This window comes from Zonotrichia albicollis, chromosome 26, assembly GCF_047830755.1.
Source record: "Zonotrichia albicollis isolate bZonAlb1 chromosome 26, bZonAlb1.hap1, whole genome shotgun sequence".
Classification (NCBI taxonomy): Eukaryota; Metazoa; Chordata; class Aves; order Passeriformes; family Passerellidae; genus Zonotrichia; species Zonotrichia albicollis.
The window spans coordinates 6,681,743-6,709,083 of record NC_133844.1 but is presented as its reverse complement, the minus strand read 5'-3'; the positions used below and the strand labels follow the sequence as shown (position 1 = coordinate 6,709,083).

The window sequence follows — 27,341 nt, the reverse complement described above, 5'->3', positions numbered from 1 at the left end:
CGCCTCCAAGGGGCTCAGTTTCAATTTCTGAGGGGAAAAGGCGTCGTGGAAGCGCAGCAGGGAACGGGAATTGTCCCGCAGGCCCTGCCTGAGGTGTGGGCAGCGCCTGGAGCGCGGCCAGAGCCCCACAGCAGCCGGAGGGGCCGGGACAAGGCCTGGCTTTATGGAGGAGCTCCCGGGGCAGAGTGGGAAGCGCCGGCTGGAACACATTAACTCAAATATTTGTCTTAATGTGCAGAACTTCGCCGGCCCTCTGCAGATCCAGTGTTGACACAGCTGGCTAAAAACAGCCAGAAGGTTCCTGCCCTTTGTCTGGTAAAACACGACAAGGATTTTCTGCGAACTTCACCAAATCCGAGGTGTTTGCTGCTCCAATCTGGTGGTTTTGCTCATTCCGTAGCAAAGCAGGCGCTGACAGAAATGGGATTCCTTCTTCCACCTTCCTCCTCCTCACTGGAAAAGGAGAACCAGCCCTACCCCCAGCACCCCAGAGCCCCCCAATCCCCCTGACCTTCCCTCTGCAAAATCCTCCCCTGCAAACATCTCCTACTAAATTCCATCCACAAACCCTGATGGTAACATTGGAAGATTCTAAAATCGAAGGCCATTTTATTGTCATAGCAAATACCAAAATAAAAAGGCTTTGAATTCAGTACATAAGAAGATCAAGGACTGCTCTGGCAGAGCATTTCCATGCTCCCAGCTCTCAGCAGTGCCACAAACCTCTGTTCCCTTTGCTATAGAGTGGGTTTAAAGTTCAGATCTTCATCTCAGGATTACATAAACAGGACAACTTGCCTGCTAAAAACAGAGGAATAAAGGTTTACATGGAGAGACTGATCCACTCTGGAACATTCAGAACATTTTAGAGTGAACAAACCTGAATGAAGACACAACAAAGGATTTTGGCTTATGAAGACTGACACACTCTCAACTTTGCTTTTCTTTTTTTACTCTTAGAACAACTTAACTAAATTACACTAATACTTCAGCAGTCAGGGTTTTAATTAAAAAAAAATCATTAAGAGCTCTTTATCCCAAGCTATTATCTTGCTGTGAAATCACACATTAAAAAAAAGCCTTTATAATACCACTTTGGCTTAGTAGGATCCTTTCATTAGTGAAAAATACTTGTGTAAAAGGAGGTGTTAGTTGCTGATGGAAACCTCAAGCATGAACACAGAACAATCTCAAGTGAGCTCATCCTCATGGTGAAATTTCTGCTATTCCCTGTTAGGATCTGCCTGCACAGACCTAGTTATGAGTCAGGAATATCACAGCCTCCCTGGGGAGGGAATTGAGTCTGATGTAGGTTCATATTTTCTAAGAAATACAAAGAGGATGGGACTCTAATGCTTCATTTCTATTTTGCATTTTCAAGCATCAACAGGGAAGAGAAAACTGCTGTAAAAACCCTGGAGGCAGCAGCTGAGATTCACCTGAGCTCTCTCTCAGAGCAACACAGAGAGATGAGGGTTTGAACACTGAAAGGTGAGACCAGGCAGCAAAAATTTGGGGTAGGAGCACTGGCATCATCTCAGAAGAGCATCCTGGCCTCTAATTACATCAGCAATTAATCACCAGGCTCTGCTGCTGGATTGGGTAGGGAAAAAAATAAATGTTCTCTCTAGGCCTGGACTTTTATCCTCCAATTTTGCATGTGTGGAAAAGAAATCTCTGTTCCCTCCTTGCATCTGGGATGTGAGGAGCTGATCAGCTCTCAGGAGGGGAAGGTACATTCTGGAAAAGTGTTCTGAGACAAGAAGGGGAATCCATCTTTGGGTGCTTCAGGAAGAGCTGCTTGTCTCAGGATCATGGTTTGTCCTTCCTTCCACAAGGTCCAGTCAGCCCCAATCCCACAGGAGATCACTTCAGCTCCACCTGAAGGTTCTTTTTCTAGTCAGACACTGTAAACACTGAGATCCAGCTGCTCCCACAGAGCAGATAACAAACTGAAAAACCCTCCTGCAGCTCCTCCCCAGCAAGGCCTTTTGTAAAGTCAGGGTCCCTGAGACAAAAATTCTTTTCTCTCTGGTTTTTTTGTGACAATTTCCATTGTTTCACTGAAAATCTCACCCAGCTCTGCACTCCAGGATGCTGCAGCTGAACTGCTGGGACAACTCTCCTGTGCCCCACAAAAACGTGACAAATGGAAAACAAAGCAGTCAGGACACAGAAAATGAAGATTTTTGGGTCACTCTCAGTGTGATGTGGTCTAAGGCTTTGATCCCCCCATGGGTGGGACCTGCAGGGCTCCTCTGTCCCTCATGGGGTCACCTCATGTGGGCTCAGCAGCCCCAGCCTGGAGCAGCCACTTGTATGTAATGTACAAAATCTAGCACCTTATTTTCAGAGGGGATTGAAATAAAGTACTTGGAATTTTTAGTAAGAAAAAAACCCCTACAACAAGTTGTAGCAGCAATTCCCCTCCTTCCAAAACATCAACTTTTCTTTAGCTGCAACTGCTCTGAACCACCTCAATCCCAAATGAGGCTCCCACCCAGCTGATAGCCCTGACAGCCTCTCCCAAATCCTTGGTCTGGATGACCCAAGAGCTGGGGAGGTGCAGCTACAGAACAAACCTGGAGCTTAGAAATTACCAGAAAACCCACCCCATAAATACCAAAGTCCTTGTGTCTAATTGTCATATAAAAGATTGAAAGGATTAAATCTGATTCATCTCTTTCAGCACAGGAAAAGGGAGAAAACTAAAAGGAATTTCCCAGTTCGTGATTTTTTGATAGAAAATGAATAGAAATCTTTTCAGTTGATGTTATGAAGTAGTTTTGTGTCCTCACTGGTTCCTGCTCCGTCCTCCTCTTGGATTCCTTCTGCCAGTCCCTCTGCAGATTTGCTCTGGCTCCCTGCAGAGTCCATGAACATGTTGGGAATATCTTTGCCAAAGTAGATCTTGCTGTTGGCTGCAATTGCCTTGTACTTCATCAGCTGCAAGTACTCAGGAGTTAACTTGAGCTGCACGGAGAGAAAATCAGTCACTTAAGCTCAGGTTTGGGAAAAGGAAATTCCTACCTGAGCATATGAGGCTTTCCACGGGGCATGGCCAGCCCTCCCCAGGGAAAACAGAGTGCCCAGAGCCAGGATTTACCCAAGCAGGGCTGAGGGCAGCGTGATGGAGAGGCTGGAGAGCTCATCCCTCACTGCAGCCCCTGCAAGGAGAGTACTGAGGAGGGAAACGTCCCTGGTTCTGAGGGGGAAAACATTCCTGGCTCTGAGGGAAATATCCCTGGATGTGAGGGGTGAAACATCCCTGGCTCTGAGGAGGGAAACATCCCTGGTTCTGAAGGGGAAAACATTCCTGTCTCTGAGGGAAATATCCCTGGATGTGAGGAGGGAAACGTCCCTGGATCTGAGGGAAACACTCCTGGTTCTGAGGGGAAAAATATCCCTGGATGTGAGGGAAATATCCCTGGCTGTGAGGGGGAAACATCCCTGGCTCTGAGGGGGAAACATCTCTAGTTCTGAGAGGGAAACATCCCTGGCTCTGAGGGAAATATCCCTGGCTCTGAGGGGGGAAACATCTCTGGCTCTGAGGAGGGAAACATCCCTGGATGTGAGGGGGAAAACATCCCTGGCTCTGAGGCAAACATCCCTGGATCTGAGGGAAGTATCTCTGGATGTGAGGGGGGAAACATCCCTGGATCTGAGAGGGAAACATCCCTGGTTAAGAGGGGGAAATATCCCTGGCTCTGAGGAGGGAAACATCCCTGGCTCTCTCCTGGGAGCAGATCCACCAGTGACTCTGGGTGAATCTGGCTCATTCCTTCAGGATAATGACATTTTAAGAGAGGACAAACCCTGGGCACAAACACCCCAGTTCTCTGCTCCTTCTCCCTGGCCACCACACAACTAAAACGTCCTGCTGGGATATCCTGGGAGCTTGCTGTGGGCAGGAACACACCTGGCCATTCTATCCATGTCATTTTTCTGTTTGCACGTTGGATTTTTTGTTGTTTTTACTTCTGCAGTACTGAGGCTCTCCCAGGGTGTCTGAGATCAGTTCTTTCCCTTATTCTGCCCCTGCCTGTCACCCTGGAGATCTCCCTGCCAACTTGAGACTGCAATGAAAACACATTTCTCATCACAACAGTGTGAAAGGGCAGCACTGAAAGTGATATTCCACAGAGAGCCCGGTGAGCCCCTGGCAGAACAGAGATTTCACACACCCTGACACGGATCAGAGAACAAAATGAACTTGCAAATAAGGATCTAATTGTTGACTAATTGTTTCAGATGAAAGCTCTGCTGAGAGGACACGGCCTTGTTTTGCTTTTTGACTTAAACAAGGATCACTGCCTGCCCTGGTGCTGGTATTTCCCTACAGCCTGAGGCACCACAAAGGAGAGCACAGTACCTTGTTGGCCTCAGCCACCTTCATTGCAGTGTAACACTCAGCATCAGCTCTCGCCTTCTCTCGTGCAAGAAAAGCAGCATCTGGAAGCAAACACATGCTCTCAATCACATTTTTATTTCCCTTTGCACTGTTTGCAGCTGGTAACTCTTCAGAAGGTGGCCAGAGCCACCTCTGAACTACACAGGGAAGAGGGAACAAAATGGGAAACCCAGAAATGGGAGCTCAATTTACAGTTAAATGGCTGCAGGATGAGAGCACCAAGAAGCAAATTGCATCTGCAACTGCAGAGCTCCAAGAACTTGACAAACATCAGGATTTGATTATCCCCATCACGTGGGCAGAGCTCAGCCTTTCTTCTCGAGCCAGGGCTGACTCTGGTGCTGAAATGCAGAACTGCAGACGTGGGATTTACCCACAGCCCCTGCCCAGGGCCAGCAGCAGCCTGGGCAGCCCAGCAGATTCTCTGGGCTGTGGATGGGATTCCCAGATGGGGTTTGGGATGTGCAGATGAAGTTCTGGCAGGCAGAACAGGGGGATTTTAACCTCTACAGGCTCTGCCCCTTGCAGAGATCCTGGCCAGGATCTCTGAATCCTTTTCTCTGCTCTATCAACAATTGCTCCAAGGCTCTGACTGTGGATACTGAAATTCCTGACTCCTGGCACAGACACTTAAGGAACATTCCCCCTTTTCTGCACTCCTCTCCCCCTCTGCCTCTGCATCCATCCAGTGATAAATAATGATGGCTATCAGGCCAGCAGGGAAAAGATAAAATGAGTAGAATTCTGCCCATGTCCTGCCACTCCTTCTAAGGCATGGAGCCACACAATTTTTTTTGCAATTGCAACATCTGAGAGCTGCACAGCTGGATAAACCATTTGTTTACTTCCCCTAGCAGGGAGGCCTGGGAGCTGCTGCACTTCAAGATCCTGTAAACAGCTGGATGGTCTGGCCCAGAGCTTCCTCTCCTGGCTAAAAGGAGAGCTTGGGCCCAGTCAGAGACACCAGGAAGAAAAGGAGGAGGCAGGAATCCTCTGCCAGACTGAGGGCTGGCACCTGCTGACACAGTTATAAGAAATAAATCCCATTGTATTTCTGCAAAGAGCTTCTTAATGAGAAGCTGCTGACCTGTAAAACTCTTAATTGGCTCCTCAATGGCTTCTGCAAAGCTTGTCAGGGCCTCTAATGAATGTAAGGGGTAAAAAGGCCTTGCCACTCCTGAGCTGGAATTGCAGAGCCCTCTCCACGCCCTGGAGTTTCTTTGACAAAGCACTTCACCAGAGGGGTGAGGGAACATCTCCTTAAGTTCAAACTCCTACAGAGATCACCTTGAGAAAGGGAGTTTCAAGAAGCACAGCCTGCAAAGGAATTCCTACTCCTGCTTGTGGTCAAGAACTTTACCCCTGAGAACGTCAGCCTGGACTGAAGAACAGTCAGCACACACTTCAAGAACTCCTTCAGGATTTACTTACAGGAAAGCTCACCCCTCACTCACCTTCAATCTCTGAAATCCTCTTCTCTGTCTCCTTTTCCATCACTTTCTGCCCATAAGTTATTTCAGCAACTTGTGCAATCTTTTCTGCCTCTGCAATGCAAACAAGAACACGCCCACGCTGTCATCACACGTTTTCCTAACACCAGGAGCAGCCTCACCCTGGAAAATCCTCACTCATCACCCACTTCAGGTGCAAATAAACGGTGGGAACAATTTCCAGCCTGCAGAGAACAAAGCTGGAACCCACTTGAGAAACTCCTGAGTTTCTTTGGGGATGTTTCAGATCAGGGAAGGTCTCAGTGAACCAGGTGCATCCCTCCCTCCCTGGGGTCTCTGCTCTCTGTCCCCCCATTCCCTCTCCCAGCCCAGCCCCACAGACCTATCAGAGCTTTCTTCCTCTCTGTCTCTGCTTCCTTCTCCACCACCTTCTGCTTCTGGGCTGCTATCAGCAGCTTTGTCTTCTCACTCTCCCTGGGGAGCAGAAAAACCAGTTAAATCCAGGAGCTCAGTGCTGTGGGACTCCCAGCACAGCCCCAGAGTGAGCTGTTGCCTCTCCCCTCCTTCCAGCATGTGGGATCAGCAATGTCTGCACAGAGCTTTTTGCCCCAATCAAAACATTCTTTCCTCCCCTCCACAGCAGGAAGATTTCCCTGTGACAATCCCTGCAGGCTGCCCTGCTGCCTTTTCTATCTTTTTGGTTTTTACTTATATTCATGAGTTTTTAAAGTGAACATAAATAAAAACTCTGCTCCTGCTCCCAATGAGGGAAGAGACCCTGGAACTGAGTCTCTCAACACATCCTGCTGTATTTATTACACAGGATTTACCACAAGCAAGCCCAAAAGGTGACAGGCAGTGCTGGGGAAGCAGAATGGATGAGAGGGATCCAATCCTGGCTGAGCAAAGTGCTGGCAGCTGGCTCAGGGCACTGCAGAGGGATCAGCACTGTCAAGTGCTGTCAAAGAGAGTTATTTCAAAGCTTTGCAAGTCTTCAGCTTGTTGAATCAACAGTTTCTCCATCCCAGTCAAACAAGAGGATTAGTGGTGAAATCCATCCCTCTGCCACTCAGGCTCAGCAGGGGAAGGAGCCCCAGGGCAAACCCTGCCTGTGCTCAAGGGCTGAAGGGCTCAGAGCTGCTCCTCCTCATCCCCATCCTGAGGGGAAGAAGGCTGAGGGCACCACAATGCCCCAACCCTGACTTCTTGTGCCCTTCTGGGTCTTTTTGGGCACTTACATGAGCTCGTAGTTCCTCCGGATGGTTTCAGGGATGTTTGGCTTTGTCACTCGAACTGCCTGCACAGAGAGATACACAAGAGAACCTGGGCCACAGATTGTGTGGCCCAAAACCCACAGAGAAACAGCACTGAAAGGTCTCCTGACATGACAGGAGTGTAACCTAGGCAAAGCAGCACCCAGAGGAACTCCAGGAGAAACTCAACACACCAAAACTGGGAGGGGACAGGAAGGGCACTGCTCCTACTCCCCAGGTTAAATGAAATCTGTGTTGTAAAGCAATTTCCTAAAGAAATCTCAGTTCCTTGTTTCCTTTTAGCTCTTTCCCCTCTTCACAATCATATTGCTGACTCCCCAACTTCTGAAGAGCCTTTAGTGCCACAACAATCTGCCCCTTCAATATCTCAATCAAACCCTGATTACCTGTATAATTAATCCAGGGGCCATCGTGGTTAGGTCTTGCTGCAAAGCCAGTTTAAGGTTTTCATCAATTTGATCTGATTGGAGAGAAAAGAGAAGGGAATGAAAGATCCCCCAAGGCAGTTTGCTGTCAGCACCCAGAGTGAGCTGGGATGGTTCACATTTCTTATTCCTGGAAAGCACAAATGGGAGTTGGATGAAGAAGTGCTGGGCTGACCCCAGGCAGGCTCCCAGCAATGGGACACACCACAGGAATGTGGCAGGAATGAAAGGAAACCCTGCAGCTTCCCTTAACCTGCAGCCTGGAATCTTCCTGAGCCACATACAGCATCTTTATAACCAGCAATCTGTGCTCTTACCCCTTCCCCACTGAAATTCCCCACTAAATCCTGGAGTGATGAGGTAAATCCTGACTGATTGTGACCTGTGCCAGCAAATGGAAAGGCAGGAATGGGAAACAGCAGCATCAGTTACTTTAACAGGCTGCAAAAATCATCAGCAATGTCTCTGGCTCAAGGAGACCCAGAACTCCAGCACAGCTGAGGATTTCAAAAGGAAACATAACCTAAACCCTGCTCTGATGAAAGCTCCAAGGAGGGCAGAGCTTCCAGCTGGGGCCTGCTGGGAAGTGCAGAGGGAAAATCAAACAGTAACAGCCTTGAGAGGGATCACATCACACTCCTGGACTGTTTCCTTTGGTCCCAGTTTCCTCTCTGGAGCTCCTGATGAAGGCCAGCCAGGAGTTTGGGAAGCAGCTGTTATCAGTTCCCTGCACCTGCTGGCAGATGTGGGGGCACAGGGTGATGTGGGGCTGCTCAGAGGGGCTGTGCCCCACTGCAGAGCCCCAGGGCTTCCAGGGAGTTTGCACAAGTTCAGGAGATTTCAGCCCATTTCAAGCAGCAGCTGCCAACATCTGGAGCCTCCATGGGCCAGGAACTCATGCAGCCACCAGCAGCAGCTGGGAACTGGGGGGAGCTGAGCCCCACTGTGGGAAGGCTCCATGGAAAGCCAGGCTGAAGAGCCAACAGGAGCCTGCAAACACCCTGAGCTCACTCACACACAAAACCTGTCCTGCTGGGCCCCCAACAGCCCAAAGCCTGGGAGGATTTCCTGTGAGCCCAGAGCCAGGAACAAAACACTCAGCACTGCAGGAAACCACAGAATTCCCTCATTCTCTGCTGCCCTGTGCCTGCCTGCTGGGCAGGGCAGCTCCTGCCAGCCCTGTGGGCACAGCTACAGCCCAAAGCTCTGGCCAGGGGTGTGTGCTGAGTTTCTGTGAGAGCAGAAAGGCACAGCCAGGCTGTTCCATCTGGATCAGACAGTCCTGTGACCAATTCAATCCATCCCAGCTGCTGCAGGCACAGAGAATGGCACAGAATTGCTGCTCCCTTCCCTAAAGGGAGGCTGCTGGCAGGGCTGGCTGTGCAGTTTGTTGTTACAACAGAACTGAGGCACTCAGCTCCAAAAGATAACGGGGATAAACCATGGCAGCTGGCTAAGAACCCTGCTGCAAGCAGAGCCAGCTCGGGATTCAGGATAAAACATGGATAAATCCCCCAAAACTTGGGATTCATGGATAAAACATGGATAAAGCCCCCCAACACTTGGAATTCATGGATAAAACCCCCAACACTTGGGATTTATGGATAAAACATGGATAAAACACAAATAAAGCATGAATAAACATGGATAAACCCCCCAACAGTTGGGATTCATGGATAAAACATGGATAAATCCCCCAACACTTGGGATTCATGGATAAAACCCTCCAACATTTGGGATTCATGGATAAAACCCCCAACACTTGGGATTCATGGATAAAACACAAATAAAACGTGAATAAACATGGGTAAAACCCTCCAACAGTTAGGATTCATTGATAAAACATGGATAAATCCCCCAACACTTGGGATTCATGGATAAAACATGGATAAAACATGGATAAAACCCCCCAACAGTTGGGATTCATGGATAAAACCCCCCAACAGTTGGGGTTCTGCACTGGCAGCCCACAGGGAGCCCCCAGGAGCAGCAGCTCACCAAAGAGCTCGATGTACACCTCCTGCAGAGTGTGCACGCTGCAGAACTGGTTCAGCTCGTGGTGGATCTTGTTGAAGATGAGAGCCTTGTCATAGTCAGCCGTGTAGTTCTTGACAATGTCGTACACTGGGAGAGGAGTGGAAGCACAGAATCAGAAAATCACAGAATGATGAGGTTGGAAGAGATCTCTGAGTCCAACCCGTGCCCTAACACCTCACCCAGACCATAGCACCCAGTGCCATGTCCAGGCTGTTTAGAAACTCATCCAGAGATGGTTGTGAGAAGAACCTGAGAAGAACATTCTACCCTGAGAAGAACATTCCAGTACTTGATCATTCTATTCCATTCTATTCTATTCCATTCCATTCCATTCTATTCCATTCCAATTCTATTCCTATTCCATTCTATTCCTATTCTATTTCTATTATTTTTTCTTAATATCCACCCTATACCTTCCCTGACACATCCTGAGGGATCAGGGGGGATGGAGCAGGGAAAGCAGGCTCAGCACCCTCAGGGAAAGCCCTGCAGCTCAGCCTCAGTGCAGAATGAAATGAGGCACCCCCTGCTCTCAAACCCTCTGCTCAGGGCAGGTTTATTCACTGCTGCTATTTTGTGGCACCAATATCTGGTATTTTCCTCACTCTGCCCTGTGAACAGAAGGGTCTGAAGCACCCCCAGGCAGTGCTGGGGCTGCATTCCCATGCTCAAACCCAAAGGATTTGGGAAAAGCTGCCCAGGTGGATCTCCAGGAGCTTTTGCTCACAGCCCCTGAACCCCCTGGGACTCCAACCTGCTGCACAAAGCTCAGGGGAGCTGGGATAGAGAAAATCAACAGCAAAAATTCCATGGGGAGGGGGCAGAGGTGACAGGCAGAGCTCAGGGCACACCTGTGAGACAGCCTGGCTCTGTCCAGACAAACCCAACCTCTGCTGTGGGACAGCATGGCACCCTCCAAATCCAGCCCAGCCCCCTCTGTGGGACAACCTGGCTCCCTCCAGGTAAATCCAGACCCTGCTGGGGACAGTCTGGCTCCCTCCAAACCCAGTCAAGCCCCTCCTGAGGGACAGCCTGGCTCCCTCCTGGCTCATCCAGCCCCTCCTGTGGGACAGCCTGGCTCCCTCCAAGCAATTCCAGCTCCTCCTGGGGACAGCCTGACTCCCACCAAACTCTGCCCCAGCCCCTCCTGGGGACAGCCTGGCTCCCTCCAAGCAATTCCAAACTCATCACCCCCCTGTAGGACAGGCTGACTCCCACCAAACCCAGCCCAGCCCCTCCTGGGGACAGCCTGGCTCCCTCCAGGTAATTCCAGCCCCTCCTGGCTCCCTCCATGCAAATCCAGCCCAGCCCAGCCCCAGGGCAGAGCTCGGTGACTCACCCGCGCTCTGGATGAGGAAATTCACCACCTCGATCCTGTCGAAATAAATCATCACTCCCCCACTGCAAAAAAACGGTGAAAACACAAAATGAGCTTTGCAGGAGGCTGAGGGGCTCCAAGGGGGACTGTCCCCTCTGTGGGACCAGCCCAGCACACAGGCCTGGGGCTCCCAGTGAGCCCAGTTTGGGACTAGGAAGAGCTGGGTTTTGCCAGTGAGCCCAGTTTGGAGCTTGAGAGGAGCTCGGTTTTATCAGTGTCCCCAGTTTGGGACTGGGAGAACTCGGTTTTGCCAATTTCCCCTGTTTGGAGATGGGAAAGAGCTCAGTTTTGCCATTTTCCTCAGTTTGGGGCTGGAGAGGAGCTCGGTTTTGCCAGTTTGGGGCTGGGGGCAGCTCAGTTTTACCAGTGAACCCAGCTTGGAGCTGGAGACGAGCTCGGTTCTGCCAATGTCCCAAATTTGGGGCAGGGGACAGCTCGGTTTTGTCACTGTCCCAAATTTGGGCTCGGCAAGAGCTTGGTGTTGCCATTATCCCCAGTTTGGGCTCGGCAGGAGCTCAGTTTTGTCCCTGTCCCCAGTTTGGGGCTGGAAAGGAGCTCGGTTTTGCCGGTGCCCCCAGTCTGAGCTCGGTTCCGAGCAGCTCCCAGCCGGTTCCGAAGCACCGACCATCTCACCTGGTACCGCACGGGACATTCTTCACCTCGTCCGTCTGCAGCGTGGTCTGCAGGGATTGAAGGAAAGAGGCTTAAGAGAGGGATTTTCCCGGGATTTTTTACCGAGAGCCGCCTGTCCCCGGTACCGGGCACGGCCACAGCAGCCCCGGTGCCCCCGGTGCCCGCCCCGCCCGGGCCCGCGCCCAGCAGCACCTGCACTGACTTGTAGGACGTGATGAAGGGCAGCATGAGGTGGAAGCCGGGCCCGCTGGTGGAGGTCAGCAACGCTCCGCCGCTGTGAGGGAACGGGAGAGAGACAGAGAGACAGAGAACCGTGAGCGGCGGCGGCGGCTGGCCGGTACCCGGCTCTCTCCCCGCAGGGAGCCCCGCCGGGCTGCCTCACCGGTAGTAGACGCCGATGTGCCCCTCGTCGATCTTGTGCACGGCCGAGAGCAGCGCGGCGGCCGCCACGCCGAGGGCGAGGGCGGCGATGGCGCCGAGCTGGGCCATGCCCGGCACCGGCGGCGGCGGCACCGGCGGCGCGCCACTGACGTCATCACCGCGCGACCCTCCCCCGCGCCGCCGCCGCCAGGGGGCGATGGAGGAGCGGGGAATGAGGAGTCGGAGGCCGCGGGTTCGAAACCCGCCCGCGCCCGCCCGAGGGGTGGGGGTGCGGAGACCCCCGAGACCCCGGGGAGGGAGGACAGGGAGAGGCGGAGAAGTCGAGACTCATCCCATTGCAGCCCCTGCCACGGGTCGGGACACTTCCATTTCCCACTTTTCCCCTTTTCCACATTCCCACTTTTCCACATTCCCACTTTTCCACATTTCCCACATTTCCCCTTTTCCACATTCCCACTTTTCCACATTTCCACTTTTCCCCTTTTCCACATTTCCACATTCCCACTTTTCCACTTTTCCCCTTTTCCACATTTCCCCTTTTCCACATTCCCACATTTCCACATTTCCATTCTTCAACATTCCTACTTTTCCACATTTCCACACTTCCACATTTCCATTTCCCACTTTTCCACATTCCCACTTTCCCACATTCCCACATTTCCACCACATTCCCACTTTTTCATACTTCCACTTTTCCACATTTCCACACTTCCACATTTCCATTTCCCTCTTTTCTACATTCCCACTTTTCTGTACTTCCACTTTTCCAATTTTCCACATTTCCCACTTTTCCACTTTCCCCCTTTTCCCATTTTCCACATTCCCACATTTCCACTTTTCCAATTTTCCACATTTCCCACAGAAGACCCTCAGCTGGAAAGGGCCCATTGGGTCATCCAGTCCAACTCCTGGCCCTGCACAGCCACCCCAACAATCCCACCTTGTCCAAATGCTCCTGGAGATCTGACTCTAATATCTAACCAAAATCCCTCCTCTGTCAATTATTGTTCTCAGCCACAACATTTATATTTCTCAGCCACAACATTTTTATTTTATAACATTTTCTCTGACCTCCTCCTGCCCCCCACACAGACCCCCCTGCTCGTTTGGGCAATCACAGGAAATGGGATGGTCCAGAAAACAGAATAATCCAGCTCTGAAATCCTGGAAAGAGCCTTAAAAACCACGTAAAAAATGTCAATAAAGCAGAATGATTTGATCTTTCCTCGTGATGGATCTCTGAGGTTATATATAACAACCCTGTCAGGAGGGTTCAGTGCCATTTAGGAATAAGGAATGAAATATCCACGATATTTGTCAATCCAAATTTTACAGCTCTTAAAGAAGCCCAAAAGGGCGCCAGAGATGAAAAACACCCCACAGTTGGTGTTTTTATAAAGGCGGTTGCCCAGATTTAAGGCCTTGATAAAATGTATTAAATCTTTAAAGGTTTTAATGAATCTAGTATGTGTTTCATAAATCACAAGGCTCTGCTCAGCCCCTCTCAGTTTAATAAGGGTAAACTAGGAAATTGCTCTGAGCTGGAGCAAAATGCATCCATGGAATATTGAAAAGTAATAGGTTTTTAAATGTGGGGTGTTCTGGCTCGCAGGAGAGGTTTTGCTTCATAACACCAGCACTATATCACTGCCCTGAGCGGGAAACCAGCTGTGGCCACGTGTTTAACAGCATCAAGATGTGAACCAGCACAAAGGTAAATATTATTTGTAATAATCCTAAAAAAAAAAAAGCCAAAAAAAATCATTACCGCTGGACTGGAGGCCAGGAACATTCAGTGGTGTCTGTGCCACGGCGCTCGGGGTTTTAACAGGGCTGTTTGGAGGAATAAATGGTTTGGAGGAATAAATGGGTTATTGCACCCAGTTCTCTCCAGCTCTTTCATCCCTACCTCATCCCCCTGCCCTTGTGAAAATATCCTGGGGGGTTTTCTGTGCAGTTCAGTGAGAAAATTTGGGGGGCTCTGGGAGTTTGTGGGTCCAGACTCGTGGGGATGGAGCTGGGATGGGACCCAGGGTGGGGTGAGGGCAGAGATGGGATGGCCATGGGCACAGCTGGGGTTGGCATGCACATCTGAGATGGCTGTGGGCACATCTGAGATGGCCATGGGCAGAGATGGGATGGCCATGGCACAGCTGGGATGGCCATGGGCAGAGATGGGATGGCCGTGGGCACAGCTAGAATAGCCCTGGGCACAGCTGGATTATCCATGGGCACAGCTGGGATCCCCATGGGCACAGCTGGGATGGCTGTGGGCACAGCTAGGTTAGCCCTGGGCACAGCTGGGTTCCCCGTGGGCATAGCTGACTTCCCTGTGGGCACAGCTGGGTTCCTCATGGGCACACCTGGATTAGCCATGGGCACAGCTGGGTTCCCCGGGGGCAGCCCCGGGCAGGACGGGCCCGGCTTGGTCCCGGCTCGGTCTCAGCTCGGTCCCAGCTCGGTCCCAGCTCGGTCCCGGCTCGGTCCCGGCTCGGTCCCAGCTCGGTCCCGGCTCGTTGCCAGCGGGGCGGGGCAAGGCGCGGTGTAAAGCCTGTCTGCCCTCGTTAGCTGTCACTGTAACAATGCCGCGCTGGCAATAAAGGCAATTCCGAGGCTGTTGGCCATTAATCACCGCCTGACAGCTGCGAACAGGGCTGGAAAAACTCCGTCCCCGCGCTCCTGCTCTGGCGTTTAAGGTTACCTGTGCAGCTGCAGCGGGGGGTGCAGAGCTCTGCTCCAAAGCCAGTCCTGCCCCAACCCCACTCCTGCCTCCATCTCCATTTCCATCCTGTCCCCGAGCCCATCTCAAATTCTGCCTCCATCTCCAGTTCCATCCCATCCCATCCCATCCCATGGATCCCATCTCATGGATCCCATCCCATTTCATGGATCTCATTCCATGGATGCCATCCCATCCCATGGACCCCATCCCATGGATCCCATCCCATCCCATCCCATCCCACGGATCCCATCCTATCCCATCCTGCCCCATCCCATGGATCCCATCCCATTATCCCATCCTATCCCTTTATTCCATCCCATCCCATCCAGCTCTCCCCTAGCTGACACCTGAAGGAGCAGTGGATCCCAGGAAGGGAAATCCCTGGCAGGAGCTGGGAGCTGCAGCCTGCTTGGCTGGGCCCTTTCCTGCTCTGGGAGGGGGAACACTCCCCCAGTTCCCTCCATGGAAGGTTATTTGCTGATTATGGGGCCGAGCTGTGTTCCAGAGTGTCGGGGCTCGTTCCGTGTCAGCTCTAACAATGCAGCCCTTGGCAGCTCCGTGGCGTTGGCCATTAATCATCCCCTGACAGCACAGAGCTCACACGTGGTCACTGTGCCCCCTCCCCACGGCCAGCAGGGCAAGGGGGCTCCCTTCTTTCCTTCCAAAATCACGAGCTGAGGACCCACAAGAGGGGCGTGTGGGGTGGGCAGAGAGCAGGGAGACAACCGAGCTCGCAGTGAGCAGCCCCTGGGAGGAGGCTCTGGGGAGGGAAAGCCCTACAGAACTGGCACTCCCAGCCTTTCCTCCTGTCCTTCCCCAGCCCCTGGGCAGGAGCTGGGCTGTGTCCTGGGGTCGCTGATCCCACTGGGAGCCAGTTCCCAGCACAGGAGGGGAGCTCTCCCCGAGGTTGCTCTCCACGTCCCGCAGGCGCCAGCCCCGTGGCCGGGTGCCAGCGTGCCAGGTCATCCCCCAGCAAAGAAAGGAGCAATGTGTTTCCAGCCCCCCAATGCTGTTTTCTAAAGGGAAATGATTAATGGTGCTTGGAAACCACAATTCAGGCCGGCAAAGAAAGTAGATTTACCCGAAACATGCGTGAGAATTAGTGCTGGGATGGGCTCCTGGGGCAGAGGGGGGGGAGCTAATGGCAAACAGAGCCCGTCTGTGTGCAGGGGGAGGGAGCAGCCCGCCAAAAACATGGGCTGGAGGAGCTGGGATGGAGCTCCAGGAGGAGGAGAGTGGCTGGCACAGCCAGGTCCCCTCCCCAGCTGGGATACTGTCACTCCTTCCCTGAGCTGCAGCGTGATGGTGACGATGGAAAAGGGAATTCTCCTCTCACGCGTGTCCCAACAGCACAGCAGAGGATGGATGGTGCTGATGGCACCAACACCATTCCCAGAAGTCCAGGAGATACCTGGGAGAAGCAGGAAAACCCAGGAAACTCCAGCCTGTAAATGCCAAATGCTTCCAAAATGTCTCAGGGAAGAATCTCACCTTGCTCCTGCTGGGAGGATCCACTGGGATGGGTTGGAGCCTTCCAGGTGCTTCATCCCTGAGCAGCAGAAAACCTCAGAGAAGGGGAAAACACAGTTTTCCTCCATGAGTGGGAGGGAGGTGGCTGTGGCAGCCCCTGGAGTGTGGGAGCTGCAGCATCATCCTGCTGAGTACATGGCAGAGGTTTCCAGGCACAAATCCTGACCTGGTTCTAAGCTGCTTCTGTGCTCTTCTCTGCCCAGGAGAGCAGCAAGGGAGGGGAGCAGGAACAGGTAATGCGAATTTATCACCTGAATCCAGAGATAACCCCAAGATCCTGCCTTTGCCTCAGCTCTGGATCAAGGCAGCAGCTGGCCCCACGCAGGTCCCATCCCATCAGCAGCATGGAGGAGCTCAGACAGGGCTCTAGGAGAGAGATTTATTTAACTGTAGGATTCCAGGAAGGGCTGGGGAAACCTCTGTGAGGTGCTGAAGCCCAGGTCAGGAGCCATCCCTGGCTCGGTGATATATTTAGAGCGGGATAATGTAAGTGACAGGAGGGAAAAAAAAAAAAAAATCTGGGGAGGAGGTGCAGATCCGTCCCCTTGGCTGGGAGTTACTGGATGATCCGAGCCAGAGAACAGATAGTTGGATTTCCCTTATTTCTCCCTTCAAATAAATCACAGCTCCAGAGGCCTTTAAACTCTGCAACATGATCTGTTCCAATAAGGAAGGGAATGAAAGGCTGCGTCTCTCTGGAAGCCTTCAGAGCCATAAATCTCCTATGTACAAACACAGACCAGATTTCCAAGTGCATTTATTTTATTGTATTGTTTTAACAGAAAAATCAAACTGCAATAAACTCCGTCCCTCATTAGCTGTCTCCATATCCAGGCCAAATGTTGCTAACGAATAAAATCAGGACAAAGGAATGTGGATGTGGGTCCAAGGCCTGGCCGGGCGCTGACCCCCTGAAAAGCATTTCCCTCTGAGCCTCCCAGAGGTGTGGGATGAGGGGAGCCAAGGGGGTGGATCCTGCACTGCCCATTGCTGTGGGTCTGCTGGGGGTTGTCACCCCAAATCCAAATTCAGCATCCCCTGCCATGGACCTGGTACCCCCATTATGGACCTGGCACCCCTGACATGGACCTGGCACCCCCACCATGGACCTGGCACCCTCACCATGGACCCGGTACCCCCACCATGGGCCTGGCACCCATGCCAGGCCCCCACCACAACAGCTAGAGTTTAATTTAGGGGTTTCCTTCTTCAGTTTGTTGTGGTGCACCCCAAGAGCAGCAGGAACAGGGGGCAGTTTGGGTGAGTGCCCCCAAGCTGCCCCACATGAAGGGGCTGCAGAATTAGGGCTGAACTCGTGAAGCACCGGGTCAAACCCCAAACTTGCTCTGGAGGTGTTGGTCATAAATCATCTGCTGGCAGTCCTGAAGGGCCTGGCTGCTCCCAGAGCAGCTTTGGGGGGACACAGAGCCCAGGGACGAGGATGTGCCTGGCACTGGTGTCAGCGTGGCCATCAATGCCCCCATGGGTTTTCCCAATCCCCCAAACCCATGGAGAGAGCAGGCCTGCTCCCAAACCCGGTTTGGGATCTCCAGTGACTTGGTGAGCTGCAGGAAAAGGCAGAAATCAACCCCAAGCAGGCCGGGGAGGAGCGAGGAGCCTGCCTGCAGGATTTATGGCACGGAGCTGCCGAGCCCAGAGCAGCGCGGGTCCCGCCTCAGCCCACGGAGAAATTCCTGACTTATTGAATCACATTTGTCATCCCTAAATACATATGCAGGCCCGTGTTTCTGAATCCATAAACATCTTTTAACTAACTCGGCTCGGCGAGGCCTCTTTCAGCAGTAATTTATATTTAACTTTTTCCATATGCAGGGCCTGTCGCCTCAGTGTCATTTCCGGGAAGGCCAGGGGGGCCGGGGGGCGCTCGGCGTGTCTTGGCCCGCTGGAGCAGCCCAGCTGCTGGCACGGCTCGAGAAATCCACCCGCCAGAGCCAGTGCTCATTAATCATCTGAACTACTAAACTGCCAGCTCCTTTCAAGATCTTTCAAGAAGTGTTTTCACCCAAAATAGAGTTGAAAACGCGCCGGGCCCTACTTTCAGAGTCTCATCCATCTGGCCATTATGGGGAGTGTCAGGCGGCTCTGACAGACAAGGCTGCTCTGTTCGAGGGGCCCCGGCCCCACAGCCTGTCATATCACGGGGCTGATGGCATCTGACAGCTCCATTTGTACCTCCCCCGGAGATGAAAGGGCCGCTGCTGGTGGCAGGAGAAGGGCAGGGCCAGAGGGATGAGCAGGGGCAGCATCCCTGGCACAGCACCCAGAAATCAGTCCCCCTAAGCCCATTACTGCCCTGGGGCTTGTGACCATCTGGGGTGTGATTAAAGGTGGGGGGCTGTGTCTACTGCCCACTCCTGGTTGTGGTGCTGAGCTCTCCCTGTGCCCTGCTGGAGCTGCCAGCCCTGCCCTGGAGTCACCTGCAGTGTGTGCGTGCTGTGCCCACTGCCCACCCCCTGGCTGTGGTGCTGAGCTCTCTCTGTGCCCTGAAATGGAGGCACAGAGCATCCTGGAGCTGCCAGCCCTGCCCTGGCCCCCATCACCTGCAGTGTGTGGGTGCTGTGCACACCCCAGTGCTCAGAGCCAGTCCCCAAACCCAGCAGGACAGTCCCAGTGCCCCCCATGGCCAGGAGGGCTCAGGGTCTGCCCCACACCAGGACATCCCAAAATCACAAGAGCTGCCAGATCCTGGTGCTCCCCTCGAGCTGTTCCCTAGATAGGACCCCCCTGAGCTGCCCCAGTGCTCAGAGCCAGTCTCCAAACCCAGCAGGACAGTCCCAGTGCCCCCCATGGCCAGGAGGGCTCCAGGTCTGCCCCACACCAGGACATCCCAAAATCACAAGAGCTGCCGGATCCTGGTGCTCCCCTTGTGAGGATCCCCCCCGAGCTGCCCCAGTGCTGCAGGATTTCTGTGCCAGCACAGCAACTTGGAAAAGCTTGGGAATTCTGGAGGAGCAGCAGCAATGGGGACAGAGCACATCCCTGCAGCCAGAGGAGCAGGCACCCAGCCAGCCCCATCCGTCCCAGCTGCTCCCAAAACAAACCCCAAGCAGAGTCCCAGAGACTGTGGGAAGCAAGGAAGGGCTTTAGGCTCTGTTTCCATCCTGCCCAGAACAGAGCTCTTCTCACCTCTGAGGGGCACTGTCCTTCTCCAGCCTGTTGGATGTTACTGGGATTGTGCAGGGAATGGGAACAAAACCAAACCCCACAAAGGCAACGCTGCTCCAGCAGAAACCAGGAGTCCTCTTGATAGGAGCAGGGCTCCTGGCCTGGACTCCATCCTGGGTGATGAGCAGCCCCCATCCTTCTCATCCAGCCCCATCCTTCTCATCCAGAGGAAAATACAGCAAATCTTTTGGGTGCAGAGAAGATGGTGAGAGCTCAGCAAGAAAGACTTTAACAGTCGCCATTTCTGTCCTGTCCTCTCTCAGAGCCCCTCAGTCACCCCTCCTGCACGAGCTGCTCATGGGGAGGTGGCACCAGCACCTGAGGCTTTCACTGCTCCCCATCTTCTTCGGTGCAGCAGCATCTCCCTCTCCCAGGGATGCAATTGGAGATGCAGGGGTGCTGTGGTGGGCACCTTTGCAGCTGTGGGGGACACAAAAAAGGCCATTTTGGTTCTCTGCTCCACTGAGGTGTCTGCAGGAAGGGACTGTCAGAAGCCAACAGATGCCCAGGATGCTGCATCCTTCATCTCCTTCCCAATTTTGCCAGGTCAGGAGAGGTGATCCAGGAATTTTGGGACCACAAGGTGTTGAAGAGGTCACGTTGCACCCTGCACAATGTTGGGTGTCCTGTCCAGCTCTGCTCAGCCTGTTGGGGCCAGCCCTGATAGCACAGGGTCAGCATTCCGCCATCACCTTTGGCAAAGGAATCTCCCCTGTGGGTCACATCCTCCTGTCCTGTCTCCCTGCACCAGGCTGGAAGTCATGGCAAAGCTGCTCCTGGAGGTTTCCTTCAGAAAACAGGGTAAATCTGTAAATCATCTGTGTAAATCTGTATTATTGGGACTCGAGCTCCAGGACCCTGCTCGGTGCACGGAGCTGTCAGCTGAGTGCTCTCCCCTGCTCTCCAGGGAGCTTCAGCTGAAGTGATGGTGTGTGAGGATCAGCACTCCTCAGTCTGTCACCACGATAAACAGAGGGTGACTTGACCCAGCATTGCTGCCACACTCCTGTGACAACCTGTGCGAAGGAACAGCCGTGGTCCCAGGGCTTTGTCACCTGCCAGGGCCCTGTGCTGGACTGGCACACTGCACAAGAGGGAAACCATGGCTGTGGTCACACTGGGGACTTCCCGTGGGTCACTGGTGACCAGCCAAGGCCGCGTGTCCTGGTGTGGTGAGGAACACGTCAGTGCATCACTGCTGAAGCTGGAATCAGAGCTGCTGGAGGATTTGCAGCACACACCAATCCATGGCCAGAGCAGAGGCAGCAGCAGCAGCAGCTCTTCAGCCGTTATCCAGAGCCAGAGGAAAGTCCATTCCCATCTGTGGCATTCCTGACCACTGCAGTGCCCTGGGTGCTTGCCCACACTCTTCTGGCTTTGGCACCTCGAGGTCTTTGTCCTTCTCCACTTTGTCCTTCGTCCTTCTCCACTCACCTCATCCAGCCTCTTGTCACTTGTGCTGTCCCACTGCTTGGAGTGGCTGGAGGTGGCCCCACAGCAGGGCAGTGTGGGGCTCTGGTGGGCACACACAGCTCCACACCCTGGTGCTGCTCTGGTTGCTCCGTGTCACCACGGTGTCACCACTCAGTTGCTCCTCCTGCATGGCTCCAGCACACAGCCAGGCACAGGACCTCCGCTGCCACCTCCAAGCACGGCTTTGTCCCTCCAGGTCTGCTCTCAGCTCACCCAGCACCAAGTGTGCCCCAAAGCAAACCCTGACCCTAGGCTGGGCACGGGGATGCTGGTGAGGGGACAGGAGGTGTCCACGCCACTCTGGCTTGGAGGACAAACACAGCCCGTGTTCTCCGTGGCTTCCTCCAGTGCTCACGTGGAAAGAAAAGCTGCTTTATGCAGCTGAGGAACTTCTCATCCACCCACCATGGCTCTGCATCCCGACCTGACCCCTGGGCAGGCTCCAGCCCTCGACGACGCCGCGCTCCGCTCCGCGCTCTGAAACGCCTTGTACGTCTGCGGGCAGCCACCTCTGCATCACCTAAAAGACATCGGGGATTTTTGTGCAGGAGAGGAAAGGAAAAACAACAAGAAAAAATAGGGCCTGGCTCTTTCATTCACGGATTTATTGGGCGGACGGCGTGGCTGTGGTCAGCTGGGCTTCGGCCTTCACAGACAGGGATATTTATAAGGCACGCGAAGCGGCTCGGCGTGTGCGTCCAAGTCATTCCTTCCCCGGCACAGGGGATAATGTTGCCTTTGTTCAGCTGCCTCGGGCACAGCAGAGCGTGCCGTGCTGCTCGGCCGGGCCCCTCGCCGTGCCCCGGCGCAGCCCCGCTCCTTCCACACACACCGCGGCCCCGGCAACTGCCACCATAAATCAATAGGAAAGGAGAGGCTGCCAGTTAGACTAAACAAGTGCATTTGCAAGGATTGCTAACCCTCATTAATCACTCTGACAGTCCTAAAAAACACATTTCCCCTTTAATGACTGTATTTGGATAATCAGAGCTTTTTCCTCGCGAGTGACGGTGGGCGCGACTTCGGCGGCACCGGGGTCAGCGGCGAGTCAAGCGCTGCAGGTCCCCGGCAGCTTGGAGAAGGTGCTGCTGTGCCACGGGGAAATGAGCCACCAGCACAGCCCCAAAACTGCTGTCCCCACGTCCGACACCCACCGGTGTCCTCCCAGCCCCAGCTGGATTTGAAAAGGTCTTTTTCTGTCTCTCTGTGTTCCCTTTAGGTGACTTTTGCCTCCTGGAGAGGTTTGAAACCTGGCACATTTTTCTGTATAAATGATGCAACACATTAATGCACAGCACATTATGAAAATGGTAATTCAAACCCATACAACTCTAAATTAAGCCATACATTATCCGACCCACTCAGCCATATATTTTGCAGAAAGACAGGATTGAATCAAATCAAACCGAAACTGTGGAGTGCAGGTTGTTAGACAGAATGATTAATAAAGTGCATCCCAGTGCTCTTATTATAAAATGAATTCCGCAATAACCTGGGCATACATTACACAGGGAATTATTTAATATATCGGCAACGCGACTGTTCCCCAGCAGCTCAGCCCGAGTGCCGCCGCTATCAGATGATACTCGCGATGTTTACATGGTCTGGCCCCGCTGCTGCAGTCCTTAGGGAGGGGAAAAAAAATTCCTCAGGGAACCTCCTGCACAGCAGGACTCATCCAGGCAGCACCCAGCCCTGCTGTGGGTGAAGGGAAGGCGCGGGCTCGTTTTGGAGCAGGGACCATCCTGGTGCGGGGAGGGTTTGGGAGAGAGAGGGGATGGAGCTTTGCTGTGAGGAGGGATCCCCCAGCAGCTCTGGCAGGATGAGGCTGTGCAGCCCCTTGCTCTGTGCCCTGGCTGCTCCAAGGTTGGGGTCTGGCATGATCCCCAAAACCCAGAGCGGCTGTGCCAGGCGCGCTGATTTTGGCACTGGGCTACCGCACCTCAAGGGTCTGCGGCATCATCCTCCCGCCCCGTGGCACGAGGTGCCCAGCCATGGCCAGGGACAGGCACAGTGGGACAAAATTCCAGTGCAGGAACCTGAGACAGGCCCCAGCACAAAGCCACAGCCAGGATTTACAATGGGGACTGGCAGTGCCTGAGCGAGGCCAACACCGAGCGGCATCACTGCGGGGAGCGGGGACCACATCCAGGGAGAAGCGATGCTCCTGAGTGCCAGGGGGTCTGGGTACCTCCTGTGCCAGCAGAGAGAACACTCTGGAGCTGCTGTGCCCACCGCTCGTGCCACCCTGCTCCATGGCCAGTATCAGCTGCCACAGGGCTCAACACCCAGCAGGGTGACACCGGAGGGGCTGCACCAGCCTGGGCTGGGCACCTCATTCCTGCTGTGCCCACAGGACAGAGCAAACACCCACAGCAAAGCCCCCTGTGCCAGCCCCAGCCCTGCAAACACCCCTGTGCCAGCCCCAGCCCTCATCCAGCAACATCCCACCTGGAAAGAGCAACACCACCACGGCCACAACCGGAGCCTGGCCACATCTGCACATCCCCAAGCCACAGACCCCCAAAATCAGCCTTGGGGAGCTCAGCACGGAGCCAAACTCACCCCTGGACCACCAAATCTCTCCCACTGCCACAGGAAACCCAAGCTGGGCCCTCCCAGCAGCCGCACGCTCAGGCACAGGCAGGGAAATCGAAATCCCTTTGGCAAAAGTAGTCCCTGTTCTCAGCGCGTTATTTTTCAGCTCAAAGGACACAAAGGAATTTTAACACAGGGCATAAAGCAATATCGAGAAGGCAATTAACAGGGATTAATTGCGTGACTCACTGAAATGCAACAGGAATGAGGCAGACAAAAAAAAGTGATGTGGGGCAATGGGGCATGCAGGGGGAGCTTGAAAAGGGGTCCAGAGCTGGAGTGGAAGCGCTTTTTTTGGGGTATGGAGCAGGCAGAGCCCCCCAGCATGGTGGGGATGGAGCCAGACCGTGTCAGAGCCATCCATCACCCTCCTCCCGGCACGAACATCGAACGGGGGCAGGCAGGACTCCCCCACACCGAGATCCAGATCACAACTGCGCCCCCAAATCTGCACCCCGGGAAGGGGTGCCCACCCGCGGGCACTGCTGCGATCCCGCTGAACACCTTCTCGAACCTTCCCTCCGCCGCCACGCCTGGGGACACGAACACGCGGGGATGGGGACACGGGGGCGCGGAGCCAGGAGCGCACCCGGGGCTCCTCCGGTACCGCCGCCGCCACCGCTAGATGGTGCTGGGACCCCGCCGGACCCCCGGGCAGGGACGAGACGAGACCAGAGCGTGGGTTACAACCAAGAGGCGTTTATTAACAAAATCAGACTTACCGGGGCTCGTCCGCCCGCCCGGGGCCGCCGGTCCTGCCGCTCCTCCGGTCCCCCCACTGACACAGCGGGGACACGCGGGGTCCTGCAGCCCCCGGCGGGGCACGGCCTGGGGTGAGCATCACTCAACCGGTGTAGCCCCCCCGGCCCCGGACACAGCGCAAAAATTAAAAAAAAAAAAACCAAAAAGAAGGAGTAAAATTAAAAAAAAAAATAAACCACAAAAATGTTAAAAGGAAAAAAAAAATTTGAGAACCCCAAAGATTAAAAATAACAAAAAAAATTTACAAAAAAAAATTACGTCTGCAAGTTACAAATGCAGAGAACAGAATCCCAGAGCGATAAACGCAGAGGGGAAGGAGGAAAATGCCTTTTTTTTTTGGTTTTTTTTTTGCTTTTCCATGTCATGCAAGAATTTCTCAGGGGAAATTAAGAAGGGGAAGGAAAAAAAAATTCAAAAGAAACAGAAGGGGAAAACCAAAGCCCCACACCTGCAAAGTAAAGAAGGGAATTTTTTTTTTCTTTTTTCGGGTTAATTTTTTTTTTGGAACACAGACTTTTTTTTTTTTTTGCATACCATTGATTCATTGGTGTATAATGCACTTATATTCCCAGCTTTAAGCTAACATACAGTAATAAATACAGAGTCCAAGGAGGGCGCGGGGGGCTGGGGCTGAGCCGGTTACTGATATCCCAAAGCCGAGGCTGACGTGAGTCTTTGGCCGTAGAGAGCGTACGGGGAGTAGTAAGGTCCGGCGGCCGGCAAGGAGGGCACGGGCAGGGCGCCGGCCGTGGGCAAGTGGCTCTTGCCATACGGGTGGTACCTGTTTAGTCCCAAAGTGTGTGGGCTCCTCAAGGAGAGCGAGGCCGGTAAGGTGTTTGGGCTCCCGGGGGCGGCGGGCGGGAGGTGCAGGTGGCAGGAGGCCGCGGAGCCCAGCCCGGAGGTAGGGTAACCCGCCAAGAGTTTCTCGGCCCCCGGCAGGGCCGTGTGGGTCCGTAGGTGGGTGAGCAGCTCCTCCGAGGTGGCAAACCTCTTGTCGCAGGGTCCGCTGGCAGACACCCAGTTGCATATGTGGGGCAGGGGGTCGTTCTGCAGCATGAAGCCGTAGGTGTACAGGGGGTGGCCGGGCAGGCTGGGGGTGCCGCTGGAGGAGAGCGTGGTGTGCACCGAGTGCAGGGGGTGCGTGGGGTACACCAAGGGGTATCCGCTCTTGAGGCTGCCGGGGTCGTGCACGCAGCTGGAGCAGTTGCTGGAGCCCAGGTGCGAGGCGCTGTGGTAGCTCAGGCAGTACGGGTCCCGGCATAATCCCTGCATGAAGGAGGGCGGCGAGGCCCCGGTGAGCGGGCTGGAGCTGGGCGGTTTGCCCGGCAGCCCCAGCGCCCCCGGCAGCTGGCTGCCCACCAGCCCCGGCTTGGTGGGGTCCAGCCCGGGCACGAACTGGGACGGGTAGCCGGCGTAGGCGCCCACGATGGAGCCGTGGTAGCCGATGCTGGAGGGCGGCAGGGGGAACACGGAGTGGCCCGGCTTGTAGGGCGACACGGGGGCCACATGGCCGGCGGGCGGCAGCGCGGGGGGCTCCGACTTGCGGCCCGAGGGGGGCTCGCCGTGCGCCCCGGCCTCCACCACCCCGCGCCCCAGCGCCCCGCCCGTCCCTTCGGGGCTGGGCTTGCCGCCTTCGGGCTCCTTCTTCTCCTCGGCGCCCTTGGGCTCGGGGTGCTGCGGCGAAGCCCCGCGGGAGCCGCCGGGCGAGGAGGCGGCGGCGTGCGGGGGGAACGGCGGGCACGCTGCGCTGGGCACCCGAAAGCCGGCCTTGTCCGCGCCGCCCTCCTTGCGGGGCTCCCCGCCGCCTTTCGAGTAGGGCTTGAAGCTCGACTTGTCCTCGGCGGGCGCGTCCCCGCTGCCCGGCGGCTTCAGCGCGGCGGGCCGGGCCGAGGGCTCCTTGTCGGCGGCGGGCGCGGCGGCCGCCACGGCGTTGAGCTTGGAGGAGGGCGGCGGGTCGGGCTTGCCGATCTGTGAGCAGGTCTGGGCCAGCAGCGCCAGCGGGCTCTTCTTGGCGTCCAGCTGCGGGCGGAGCGGAGCCGGTCAGGGGGGACCCCGACGGCGCCCCCGCACCGGCCTCCCCCCACCGGCGAAACCCCGGGGCCGGGCCCGGCACGGAGCCAGGGCGCGGGGATGGGGGGGACGGGGCGGGGGGACGCGCCCGGCCGGGGAGAACAGGGACCGGGCGGGGTGAGGGGGAGCGGGGCTGCGGCGGCGGCGGGGGAGGGAAAGAACGGGGTGGGGGGAGCCGGGCAGGGCAGAGCCCGGCCAGGAGAACCGGGAGCGGCGGCCGAGAAAAGCCGGGAGAACCAGGAAGAGCCCGGCCCGGAGAACCGAGAGCGCCGGGCTGGGAAAAAACGGGAGAGCCAGGCTGAGAAGCAGCCGGCCGGGAGAAGCGGGAGCGCCGGCCAGGAATGCCGGGAGCACCGGGAAGAGCCCGGCCGGGAGAACCGGGAGCGCTCCGGGGGTGCGAGGCGCGGTCGGGGGCGGCGGGCACTGACCTCGATGGGGCTGACGGGCGTGGAGGAGAGCGGCTGGAGGTACTCGGGGTGCAGGAGGTGGCCGCCGTGGGCGCTGAGCATCTTCAGGACGCGGATGGGCAGCCGGCTGGCCTGGCGCAGCGGGTCGGCGGGGGGCGGCCGGGGCGACGGGGCGGCCGCGGCTCCGCGGCTCGGCGGGGTCCTCGGCCGGGGCCCGCCGGGAGCGCCGCTCATTTGGGGCGGGGGAAAGGGGGGGGTGCCCGGGCTCCGCGGGGCCGGGCCGGGCCGGGCGGGCGGCGGAGCGGCGGCGGCGGCGGCGGCCCCGGCGAGACGAAGCCCTTCCCCGGCCCCACCGACACGTCAAATAGCCCCGATGGCGGCCGCGCTCCGAGGGGGCCGGCGCCGCGCACCAATCCGCGCCCGGCCGGGCCCCCGGGGCGGGGAGAGCCGCCGGTGGGGGGGGCGAGCCGCCGCCGCTCCGCCGCCACCGCCCCGCGCCGCCGCGCGGGGGAGAACCGCGGCACCGGCCCGAGCGGCAGAGGCAGCGCTGGCGCGGCTCGGCATGGCACGGCGCTGCTGGCACGGCATGGCATGGCACAGCTT

At 55.4% G+C, this 27,341-nt stretch overlaps 2 protein-coding genes across 4 annotated transcripts; both read right to left on the bottom strand.

Annotated features, from left to right (window-relative positions):
• Positions 1-589: 589 nt before the first annotated feature.
• On the bottom strand, positions 590-12,152 carry ERLIN2 (ER lipid raft associated 2). The gene is made up of 11 exons (XM_074558881.1): positions 11,992-12,152; positions 11,802-11,883; positions 11,610-11,656; positions 10,938-10,999; positions 9,560-9,685; positions 7,523-7,596; positions 7,101-7,159; positions 6,245-6,336; positions 5,866-5,955; positions 4,373-4,452; positions 590-2,973 (listed from the first exon to the last, which is right to left on the bottom strand). Exons 1-11 carry the CDS (start codon positions 12,096-12,098, stop codon positions 2,764-2,766), a joined length of 1,029 nt encoding a protein of 342 aa, XP_074414982.1. The 5' UTR covers positions 12,099-12,152; the 3' UTR covers positions 590-2,763.
• A 4,829-nt stretch (positions 12,153-16,981) lies between these two features.
• On the bottom strand, positions 16,982-27,124 carry ZNF703 (zinc finger protein 703). Of its 3 annotated transcripts, none has more exons than XR_012583804.1 (3): positions 26,760-27,124; positions 24,222-26,280; positions 16,982-21,421 (listed from the first exon to the last, which is right to left on the bottom strand). XR_012583804.1 is itself a non-coding variant. In XM_074559140.1 (2 exons), exons 1-2 carry the CDS (start codon positions 26,970-26,972, stop codon positions 24,901-24,903), a joined length of 1,593 nt encoding a protein of 530 aa, XP_074415241.1. In that variant the 5' UTR covers positions 26,973-27,124; the 3' UTR covers positions 24,179-24,900. The 3 variants fall into 3 exon arrangements, 1 of the variants encoding a protein (XP_074415241.1); XR_012583803.1 differs by lacking the exon at positions 16,982-21,421 and adding an exon at positions 21,982-22,164; XM_074559140.1 differs by lacking the exon at positions 16,982-21,421 and having other exon boundaries at positions 24,179-26,280.
• Between the last annotated feature and the right edge of the window lie 217 nt (positions 27,125-27,341).